Raw genomic sequence first — 12,190 nt, forward strand, 5'->3', positions numbered from 1 at the left:
AGTGAAGATACTGTACAATTCATGTACAGTACCCACATAAAAATTAATAAAGTTGCACTCCAGAATGAATTGATTTGCTAGATTATTGCCCAAAGGAAACACCATATACCACTAGCATTAACAGCATCCAAGAGAGATTATCCTGTTTCTCTTTTTGAAAACAGAAAGGCAATTCATAAAAAATACAGTAATTATACATGTAATCATCTCTTTCACTAAATTGCCACAAACGTAGCAGATATTAATTTTATGATAAACATAAGCCCTACACTTAAGCAACAGCAGTTCTTTCAACAGAAAAAACAAGAGGCTAAAATTAAACTTTCGTAATTTACAGGAAAGAAGGCATCAACTATGATTTTGGCCTCTTCTTAACACAAAAATCAGTAAAGCATCATGGTTGAGTTCCGTTACCACAATTCCATCGGCTGCATGCAGTGAAATCAATTCATGAGTGAATTTTTTAAAAAAAGTTATGTAATACATCAACTGAGCAGAGACAGCGACTGAATTTGATGAGCTGGTCAAACAATACTGACACAATATTCCCTACTTGCACATTCCCACAATGCAATACGTTTGGGGGGGGTTTTTTGCAATAAAACAATGGCCGATATCCAGGTCACTGAAGCATTCATGATACCGTCCCATGAGTAAAAAACTTGTATTGTTTTTATGGAAAGAGCCCCCAAAACGTATTGCATTATGGGATTTATATCACCCAGAATGGAAAAAAGATTTTTCTGCTTCCATGTGCCAAGCACCATGCATGAAGAGCACGATTTATTGATTCCTCTTGTAAATCCCTTTTATCAAGAAGTATGTGACTTGTAATAGCTGTTGTGAGAGCCTCTTCTTTGTCGTTTCCTGGAGGAAAAAAAAAAAAGAGTTTAGAGTAGAAATGTTCCTAAAATTGATTTAGTGCAAGGCCCAGTCCTCCGTTTTCATTTTATTCTCTCACGGAAATATACATAGTAACTTCTTCTACTCGCATATAGCTCAGCTAGTCGAGGTGGGCAGAGGACACTTGAACATAAAGTAATTCAATAGGAGGAGATTAAGAAAAGAAAGAAAAGGAAAGGAAAGAAAAAGAAAAAGGAAGATAGATCTATATAAACGATGTATAGATGAACTAGAGTTATTACAATACGTTGCAAAATTACAGAATTACAAGCCTCATTTTACATTCATCTATTTTACATTCATCTATTGGTATTATGAATCTGTGCTTCAATCACTTAACACGTAAAAAATAAGATTTAATTTAGAACATTTAACACTAACATTATTCCATGAGTGCGCATTGGATGTGAGATGGTAAATGCTGTAGATAATGAAGTGTGTAGTACCGAGTTGGCAATAACCAGACTCATATCCAACAAGCGTGAAGGGAATGATAATATTATTTTTTTATTCAATTTTCATTAAATCTTAAACGGTATATTGATTTTTCCAAATTTTCAGCTTGGCAACAGTTGAGTCAATCAGTTTCCATAATATTGTTAGGTCATGTGATATACCCTATATGCAGATCACCAAGGTTGAGGGAACCAATCAGAAAGCTGGAAATATAATATCCAAGGTTGAATATCAAATAAAAGATAACATAGTGCCTATAATTAATTTAACTATCAATATTATTAAAAATTAATCCTCTATTAAAAGCACTTCACAATAAAATTAGAGTGTCCAAGGTAACAAGTAAAAAAGCTTTTTTAAAAACTCTAAATCTTGTTTAGGTTAGTGTTCAGTTGTTTGAGTAGTGAAAAATTTTAAATCACTTGAAAGAACTCTTGGAGAACGAGAATCGCAAATGAACACTTCTAGATACAAGTACAGCTCCTTCAGGAGCCACCACTCACGAAACACTATGAACAACACCAGGGTGCTTTCAGCTGTTATAATTTTATGCTTATTCATTTAATTTATAAATATTAATTATACCTTAGAAAACTCCATTCTCGGATGTTTCCTTACAGCCACCCCCGATTCTTTATTTAACTTTTGAGGAAAAAGGTGCAGCTTATACATAGACTTTTACGGTACATTAAAAAACTCATTAAAGATTCATGAACCTAACAGCCTATCAAAACATTGATAAAACGTCATGTGTATGAGCTTTATATCCGCTGATAGAACACTCCTCGTTAGTATTCTATAATTATAAAGAATTCTAATAAGGCATAGCTTGTTTTTCTTGTATGCTAATATTCACCTCTCACAATTTGAACCATTGTTTTGAGTCCAGAGGGACACGCTCTTTGTGGAATGTTTTTTAAGCCGTTCAAAAACAGGGTAATATTAAATTCAATTTGATAGTTCACAGGAAGCCAGTAGAGTTGTATTGGTGCTGTATGAGCAAACCTTGGTGTCAAAACATGTATTTTTAAAATAGAGCTCCTACACAGTCAGAGAACCTCTCACTTCCTTGATTTTGATAATGCACCTTTCCCTGCGAACTTCAGGGTGATCATGTTTGAGTAATTTTAATAGATTGAACTCTAAATTTGAATCAGTGGAACTGCTCTCAACTGGTTTCAATCTTACCTTACTGGTCGCACTCAATCTGTTCTGATTAATGGGAGTAAATCACAACCTCGTAACCTCAGTTGTGGAGTACCCCATGGTTCTGTGCTTGGACCTATCCTCTATTTATTGTATACTGCACCATCAGCTGACTGATTGCGACACCATAACTTGCAATTTCACCTCTATGCTGACGATACGCAACTTTACGTTTCCTTTTCAACAAATAGTGACCTGGAAGTGACTGAAGCTGTGGAACGTATCGAGCTATGCCTGACTGATCTGGACAAATGGATGAGTATCAACAAACTAAAATTGAATAAAGAAAAAACTGAGTTCCTCTTTATTCACTCAAATTTAGACTACAGCACTGCTTGCCGTCAATCTGCTTTGGTCAAGACACCGTTCAGCCTTCTCAAACTTCCAAGAATGTTGGTGTCACTTTTGACAGTACCGTGTCAATGCTGCCTCATATTTATTATTAATACTGTATGTAAATCTGCATTCTATCACCTTCGTAATCTATCATGTATCAGAAAATTTATATCAACGGAAACTGCCAAAACACTTGTGCATGCCTTTATCTCATCCAAAGTAGACCACTGCAACTCCCTTCTGTACAATCTTCCGAAATATGCTGTTAAAAAAGTACAGTATGTACAAAACGCCACGTCAAAATAGAAGTTGGTCTGTTGACAATCTTATTATATTACATGTTATGGTTAACCGTTGTGAAAAGGCTGAATTTCACGATGGCATTGAAGTTGTTCTGAAAATTCCTTTCAATCATAAGTAACGTCTAATGGTAAACTGTGAGGTTTACCAGCGTCTTTTTACACTTTACACTTCCGTTACCATCACGCAATACTTCTCCTGCGCATACTCAAGAATATTCCCGCCAGTTCAGACAATCCTCGCCAAAAATCCTTGAAACACCCCCTTCCCCTGGACAGCGTTGAGATGACATTTTACTGTACATCTTGAAAGATCTACACTGGTTACCAATAATTAAATGCATAAAGTTTAACATTTTAATTCTCACTTTCAAGGCTTTGCATGATTTGTCTCCCTCGTACATACAAGAACTGATAAGTCTCTACCGTCCTTCAAGAACCCTCCGCTCATCTACATTGCTCCGTCTTAACCCTACCAGCTATAATTTGAAGTCTTATGGATCTAGAGCTTTCGCTGTCACCTTGCCACAACTTTGGAATGATCTACCAGAACACATAAAAAACTCTGAAAATCTCCAGACTTTCAAAACACGACTTAAAACTTATTTATTCAAGGAAATGTTTGTATAACTTTTTCGTTTATGGATTAATTTTTAATTTTAATTTTTCATGACTTGTAAAGCGCTTAGACCACGTCTGGATAGCCGCTATATAAGAAATATTATTATTATAATTATTATTATTATTAATTCAGTTATTCAGTTCATTTTTCTACCTATCGTGCATGTATCTCTAGTCGGATTTCATGTGGTTTTGAGTAGATTTTAGGCCATTTTGTTTTCTTTAATTTGTCATCCTTACTTGTTTTGCGTTACATTATTGACTCAAAATTTATCACTTAGTTTGTTTCGCGTAATGTTATCCATGTGTTAGGCAGCACTTGCCGCTAAATTGATAAAAATTCATCATTTTGTTATTTCAATTTATGATCGTTACAAGCCATTTCAATAAATCTGCGATAACTGTCAACTTTGGTTTTATGTGATGTTATTGGGGACCTTGAAGACGACCTGTAAAGTAGTCCCACCCAGTCTGTTGTGACAATTTTTCTTTGGAACAATTGAACTCGATAGCCACTGCAAGCGCAACACACCTAGTCCTCAGTCTACCCTGTGCATAAAGCTATTTCCAAGGTGCAGTTAAATCATTTCACAAGAAACAATACATGTAAGTTCAACCTTAAAAGCATGCTGAGCCTCATGGTTATTTTCACAGAGATGTACATGTACACACAAGTATTTTTATGATATGAGCTCGTAAGAGTGAAACTTAGAGATTTTATGCTGAGACCAGACCATTTTACTGTGTTGTCAATGGCAGCCATTTTAGGGGTTCAAGGGTTCACAATGTTATTCTAGTAAGACACTCAAAAGCTCTGACTCTTCACTTCCTAAGAGTGACACTAATAGATACATGTATTACAGTAACTATGCCTGAGACCAGACGATTTTATAAGTCAATATGGGCCAGTTTGGAGGTGAAAGGGTAATGTCTCCCTTTGACTCACTCAGTTCTTGTCTTAAAAACAGCTTTATGGCCTGAATCGGGCCCGAATCTCGCTCGGTCAGGCCAGAAATTTTCATACGGGTTGTTTCATCAGAATTATTGGTACATGTGTTATTTTGCAAAAGCTGTAAATCATAGACCAAGTAACTACAATTCTCGGTTTTCACATGACGTCACGGCCGCCATGTTGAAGCCCCTAAAAAAAGAAATGGCGGCCATGTTAGAGCCCTCACCAAATCCTCTGGAAATTTAACTTTATTATCATGCAAACGTTTTCTTTTGTTTTCGTTGAAAAACATGGCGGTTGATCACGCGAGTAAAAACCAACAATATTATTATTATACCGCACTCACTTCATTTCTGCTCTTGACTGTGTGTATTCAAACCACATTACTGATGGTATCAAGGTTGAATCACGGATCATCAAATATTCACAGACAGGCCTGTTAAAGGAAACAAAAAGCAATAATTACCAAACTAGTGATTGATACGCTATCTAGTCCTACATTATACTGACTGCAAGCTGACATTAGGGACCTCAAGCTTCAAAATGACAACTTTAACCACAACCTCAACCCACCCCCTCCCCCCCAAAAAAAAGATAATAATAAATTAAAAAAAGACAAAACACAAAATTGACAATAATTATATTACAATAATGTTGTATTCTCTATCATACATGTAATTAATGCATATTTACCAAGTTGTTATGGTTGGAAAGAGTGGTGTTAAAACGGTCTGGGTGAATATAAACCAACAAGCACCAAGCACACATCCGAGTAAAAATCCATAACCTACTTGATGTGGTGTGTGATATCTGAGGTATACTCTGCAGGATGTAGTATAGAGCAAAAAAAATTATTAGTGAATAATATTTATATTAAAACACCACACAATTTAAAGTTCAATTAAATTCACCAAACGCTTGATGGGCTCAGATTGTTACATCATACCCCCCACGTTGTTAAGCCCCAGCATGCTTTGGGGTGTGTTAATAAACAAGGCATCCATCTTGTGTGGTTAGACTTTGTGTGCTTCTAACTTGGTGTAAGAAAAGTGCGATTAACTGTTTGGTCCATGTTCCCGGAACACGGAAAATTGAGAAAAACTTGTCATGGCGTCCTCGTTGGGACACGGCATCGCAGCAGTCACACTACCAAAATTCTCGACTTTGCGAGATCCGCGACGGAAGTGTGAAAAGTTCATTCAGTAGTTCAAAGATTGGTGTGAGCTCAATGGATGGTACGATAGTGAGCCTTTGTCACCTCCTACCGAAGAAGGAGGGGAACCACCATCGACCGTGCTAGTGTGGCTAGCAAAAGGTAAGGCTATGGCAGCTTTTCGCTCCGCCATAGCTGGCAATCAAGAACTTGAAAACCTCGTGCAAGGCTTTCAACTATCAGAGGAGGAACAGAAGTAACCAGAGATTATTCTTAAACATTTGAAGAAACATTTCTTGTGCACACTGGGCTGGGACAGCTTGACAGACCTGTTACCTTTGACACAGACCCTACCGTGAAACTGGTCCATGATGCCAATCACCACCATCCCATAGCCAGGCATACCGAAAGCGAAGGGACATACCAACAGTACATACCAACAGTACAAGCCCACAGCTTGGTGTAGTAACATGACAGTCAGAGAGACCAAGGACAAATTTAGGATCTGTTTAGATCCATCAAATATTATCAACAAAGCAATCCAGGTACCTAAGCATCCAATTCCACGCTTTTGAGGACATTTTACCACAATTAAATGGGGCCAAGCGTTTCTCAGTTGCAGATGACATTCTTCATTCTTCCAACATTCTTCTAGATAATGAATCCAGCTTGGCCACAACCTTTCACACCCCATTTGGTCGCTATTGGTGGCTGCGTCTTCCGTATGGTGTCTCAAGTGGACCTGAGGAGTATCAAGCAAGACAACAAGAAGCCCTTACTGAACTGAAAGGGGTCTGCAACATTTCAGATGATGTTCTCATTTATGGGTGTGGAGAAACACATGAGCAGGCTGAGAAAGATCATGATGAAAATCTGCATATTCCTTGGTACATATGTGCAAAGTAAAGCTCAAACTGTTCATGGGTTCCAGCTCAGCCCAGACAGTGTCAGCCCATCACTCTCCATGGTCGAAGCCATGACAGAAATGCCCAAACCCTCAGACCAACATGCTGTCCAGCCCTACTTGGGTAAGCTTAACTTCCTGGCAAGATTCTGTCCCAAACTGAGTGATGTAGTGAAACCCTTAAGAGACTTGACCCATAAAGACGTCCCCTTCAAGTGGACTGACGCACACAATAAAGCTTTTGCAGAGTCCAAAAACCTCATCGTTCATGCCCCTGTCTTGCGGCACTTCAATCCTCAATTGCCTGTCACCCTTTAGGTAGATGCATCTGCTGCTGGCATGGGTGGAGCCCTCCTCCAAGATAATCAACAAGTGGCATTTTTCTCAAACACCTAACGGCCACAGAAAAAAGATATGGAATTATTGAGAAAGTCTGTCTTGCAACACGCTTAGCATTTGAGAAATAGGACAGTCTGCTTTACAGAAAGTCAGATATCACGGTTGAAACAGACCATCAACCCCTTGAAACAATTCTTAAGAAACCCCTTTACAAGGCATGGAGGCATCTGCAAGCCATGCGCATCCGGCTCCAACGATGGTCATTCGTTGTGAACTACAAGAAAGGAGCACATCAAGTCATGATAGCGGACACTCTTTCAAGGGTCCTCATCCTCAGCTCTCTGCAGCCAATCTCTCTGGAGAACACATAGTTAAAGTGGACTTGGAAACTATGGCATTGGACAATTCTGGGATCTCCAGTGTTATCCTGGAAAATCTACGATCTCGAGCAAACCGCAATGGACCCAGAACTGCAGAAGCTGTCCTTCCTTGTGATGACTGGTTGGCCAACTGACAAAGGAAAATTGGATCCCTTGGTGCAGCCCTACCTCACCTTCAAAGATGAATTATCTCTGGCAGATGGCATAGTGTATAAAGGGCAGCAGGCAGACATCCCAAAGTCGATGAGACCAGCTCTGCTACACAAAATTCACAAAACACACTTTGGAGCAGGTTCGTGTATTCGAAGAGCCAAAGTGTCCCTCTTCTGTCCTGGTGTGACCTCTGATATCAAGAATAAGTGCATTTCGTGCCCAGTATGTGCCCAATACGCTAGTCAAGCACCTAAAGAGCCCATGCTTAGCCATGATATTCCAGAACAACCATGGTCATTAATTAGCCAAGATATCCTAATGTGGAAAGAGAAATGGTACTTAGTCACTGCATGCCACTATAGAGACTGGATAGGCTTGAAGATGGCTTGAGGATGGCTTTACGCTGAAAACGATCGGTTTTTTTTTTTTCACTTTTAAAACAATTTTTAGCCTATAGTAAATACTAGTCACAAGTGAAATTAATCATTTATTGCACGAGGGCACATAACAATTACATGTTTATCACATAAAGGGCAAAGTTTTTTAGGGAAACCTGTTCAGTTCAGTGGTGTGAAAATTTATAACCGACACGCTCCTAAATGTACATGTATTTGGTTAAAGTTCAATTCAATAATCGTTGCCGTCAACAGAAATAGCACTTAAAATGTATTTTATATGTGGGCAAAAAAGTAGTTTAATCTGGAGGAAGATTATCTTTGCTTCCTCTGGATAAGCAAGTGTTAACCAATCAGGATCAAGTAATCATGCCCTCTTGATTAAGGAGTGCCCTTGTGATTAAGGAAAAATGTCCTCTGTCTCAGCCAATCAGCAATCAGTATTTTTGCACTGTATGTGACAACAGCTGTAGAGAATCACAAAATTGAGAATATCTCCAAAAATATTGGTCCAGGAGTAATGATAATCAAACTTGGCACCAGTAATTAATGTCCATCAGATAAGATGTTGCCATAGCAACACTCTCATTTCCAGTCCCTTCCTGCAGTGAACCAAATATCTTGGATTTTGAACAGATAAGTACAGTCAGGCAGATGATAAAACTTAAAAGGGATGTGCTTCCCATAATGCCTTACATCTCTGTATAGGCTAATACCGAGAGTGAAAAATAATGTCTTATTATGACAATACACGACAAAAGCAATCCTGCGTTAAATAGACCATGGCAACGGCATAGCGGGTATAATTTTATGCCTTACTTGATATATATTACTGCTGCCAAGTTTGAACAACATCCATCCAATATTTTCGGAGATATTCTCAATTTTATGATTCATTACAGTCATTTGCAATGTTTATGACATCATCAATTTTTTAACAAAAACTTGAATATCTCTGGAATGACAGAAGGTATTCTAAAATATAAAACACCATTCTTTATCATTTTGAAAGGTCTTTAAAAGAAGCAAAAGATATTTTTCACTTCATAGGCACTTTTAATTAATTTGTAACCCTTTTCTTGGGTCTAAAAACCATTCTTAATTAATATTCGTGTTCGAAATCAAGTATTGTTTGTGCTTGTTTTTGGTTTTGTTTTGTGTGGAATGTGTGAAGATGATTATTATTCAGTGACCTAGAATCTCCATAATAATTATGGGGAATGATTATTAATTTTGTCACCTAAAAACTAGGAGTTACGCAAAGTCAAGACTACGGTACAGGCTACCTGTTGTCTCTTCAGTTGTCATTTCCTTTGTGAATTGAAGGATTCGGGATTGTTATTGCAACTGTAACTGTAGCAGCTCACATTGTGATCCTTACCTACTAAATGCAACTGTAACAGCAGCTAGTGCCACTCCAATGGCTAGCATATGACGCCATAGGTTCTCAATTAAATCATCCCATACTGTTGTTGATTGAGAAAAATGGAGGAGCCTAAAACAAACAGCAATATGTGCTCAGTATTAACCAACAAACCACATACATTTATTGACCAACAACCATACACACCTTTCTCTTTAGTTTCCCATAAAGGCAAAACTTAAATGATTGTGATCAATAAAATGTAATGTACACTGCACTGTACACAGGTCTCCAGCATCCGGTTGTTTGAAAAAAGTAATTTATTATTGATAAATTAAGATGCAATGGAAAAATATAGATTATATGCAAATTGATTTTTGGTGTTTGAATTTTGCGTAGAAAAACAGGACATGCAGTGGCTAAGTGGATCAGAACTTGTGTTTGGTTTGGGGAGTTGCTGACCGTCCTGACATCTGCCATTGAATGGCAAAAGACAAATAAAAACAATAAACAGGAACAGGAGTAGCACAGTTGGTTAGTGTGCGGATTTCGGAGCAAGAAGTCGTCAGTTTGATCTTCAGAGATTCCAACAACTGTTTCGACTTTACTCTGATGCGAAATGGAGCACTGACAGCAGGAGGGGGTGGGGTAATAGGAAGCACTGTCACCTCTCATTGATACCAGCCTCGTACATTTAACTAACCTGCAGGTGCAAGAAAAGGGAAAGTAGAGGGAAAAGCGTCCCCGCGAAGCCTTTTCCTTCCCTTCTCTAGCGCCTAACATGTAGCTGACAGAACTATAGACGTTAAATAAAGTGACTTAACCTTTTTACAATCACTTCTGCATAAAAAAATTATATAATTGGGGGACAGTAAATTTTAACCCCTGCTGAAGCAGGATAAAACTTTGTCATCTTGCTTTGCTCAATTCTCACGAGACTTCTCTTTTTACAACAGGAATATTAAATAAATATTTAATAAAATACATATATATATATATTTTTGGATTTCAGAGGTACGCCATGCCCCTGGTCAGCTTGTATACCATCACAGAAAGCCAATGCGTGGTGTGTATTTATAAGGCAATGGCAATGCTGTATCACACAGGTAAAAAAAACAGGAAAACCATGAGGCTCATTCATGGGAAGAGCTGTATACTTCCATGGCCAGACCATTGAGAGATAATTAAAATTATTTCCCATGGTGGGAAATTTGAACAGTTCCTATATTTGAAAAAAAAATTTCCCATGGCCTGGAGAATGGATAATATTTTATATATTTTACAGTATGTTCATTCAGCTTTGAAGTCAGGAGAGTGAAGTGGGAAGGCCAACATAACTTTCAAACAAGCCCTCCTCAATGTATAGGCTTCTCCATATGTGACAATCCCACCCCCCCCACCCCCTTAATACTCCAAAATAATGTACATGTAACCCCTCCCCCCAACAATTTTTACTTTCCTAATGGAGTGTACCCTGATCCACACAGTAAAAACAAAAGTGACATTGTAACTGAATTGCATACCTGAAATATATAAACAAGACAGAATAGACTGCAAAGAAGGCCATAAATTGAGAATGATCAGATGGCATTCCATGGGTAGAATTTGGAAAAACATGTCCAGCGCAGAGCCTTGGATGTGCTAAGGTGTGTTTTACTGTCATATTAGCAAGTTCATTTATTAAAATTCCAGTGAAAAATGTCATCTGCAATAAAATGATATTTTCCACAAATCAACTCTTTTGACACAGCACTAACAATCAGTTACTACACAGCTCTTTCCAGTCTCTGTAATTTCATTGGATCTTTATAGGACGCCTGCACGCAGCTATATTGTATTAAGGGTTGAGCTTCATTGTTTCAGTTGCATGTTAAGTAGTGTTCATTTCTTTCTGAACCATACCCCATGAGCCCCATGTCATGAATACTGTACAAATGTATCATTGCTGCATCCTTAAAATACAACTTATGAGGTTTATTCAGTGTTCAAATTATTCAGTACAAGCAACAAAACCACATGCCTATTGAAATAATACTGTTTTTGAAACATGGGATTTTTCTGTGGAAGGCTGCAATGTCTCTGCCTTGCCCCTGCCATACAAATAACAAGTATTTGTACAGACACGTACAATTGTACTGCAGAAAGCGAACTTCACGTGATGAGCTCGAGCGGATTGCAAACAGAACTGATAAATTTGATATTTTTCAGGTATTTCAAAATGGTTCTAGACATCAATCACTCCGAAATTTGCAAGGGGTTCTTCTGGATCGGAAGGAATGACTAAAAAGCCAACATATATAAAGTAACAATATACCGACATACTGTACCGTGTGTATTTCCCTTCGGAACATAATTAAAGTGATAAAACCAATCACAATAAACATAGGAAGTAAACTAAACCAGGCTAAAATCTTTCCAATGACGTCTCCTGCAAAAAAAGGAAGAAACACAGACTCATACTAGTGGAATGACAAAGGGTATAAACTCTGCCCACTGCATGCATGCAGGGAGTGTAGCCGTGAAAAACTATTACTATTAGTCTCTGGATAAAACACTTTATCAGCCAAATAAGGCGTGATTACCTCCAGGATATTCAACATGAAAAAGGGATATTGTTTTCCATTTAACGTTATCTCCAGCTAAATTGAAAAAATAGAAATTTTCGCCCTCCTGACATGACCTTCTCAGAGATCCTTCCGCCATGTTGAATTCCCATGATTCCAATAACAG

The 12,190-nt window shown here is 38.0% G+C and overlaps 2 protein-coding genes across 2 annotated transcripts in view; one reads left to right on the plus strand and one right to left on the minus strand.

The window, feature by feature from the left end:
* The window catches only part of LOC138031541 (dolichyldiphosphatase 1-like), a 12,915-nt gene extending 736 nt beyond the window's left edge, over window positions 1–12,179 (minus strand). The window contains exons 1-7 of the mRNA XM_068879223.1: window positions 12,043–12,179; window positions 11,788–11,888; window positions 10,984–11,165; window positions 9,479–9,592; window positions 5,467–5,595; window positions 5,120–5,209; window positions 1–867 (exon numbers count right to left, since the gene is read on the minus strand). The exon at window positions 1–867 is cut by the window's left edge and continues 736 nt beyond it. Coding sequence (XP_068735324.1) covers window positions 813–867; window positions 5,120–5,209; window positions 5,467–5,595; window positions 9,479–9,592; window positions 10,984–11,165; window positions 11,788–11,888; window positions 12,043–12,163 — 792 coding nt within the window. The 5' untranslated portion in view covers window positions 12,164–12,179 and the 3' untranslated portion in view covers window positions 1–812. The remainder of the gene's footprint in view (window positions 868–5,119; window positions 5,210–5,466; window positions 5,596–9,478; window positions 9,593–10,983; window positions 11,166–11,787; window positions 11,889–12,042) is intronic.
* Window positions 1–12,190, plus strand: part of LOC138031474 (TNF receptor-associated factor 2-like) — a 527,459-nt gene that overhangs the window by 321,944 nt on the left and 193,325 nt on the right. The gene's annotated exons all lie outside the window — the stretch shown is intronic.

The sequence above is a fragment of the Montipora capricornis genome, chromosome 2, assembly GCF_036669925.1.
Source record: "Montipora capricornis isolate CH-2021 chromosome 2, ASM3666992v2, whole genome shotgun sequence".
Taxonomy (NCBI): Eukaryota; Metazoa; Cnidaria; class Anthozoa; order Scleractinia; family Acroporidae; genus Montipora; species Montipora capricornis.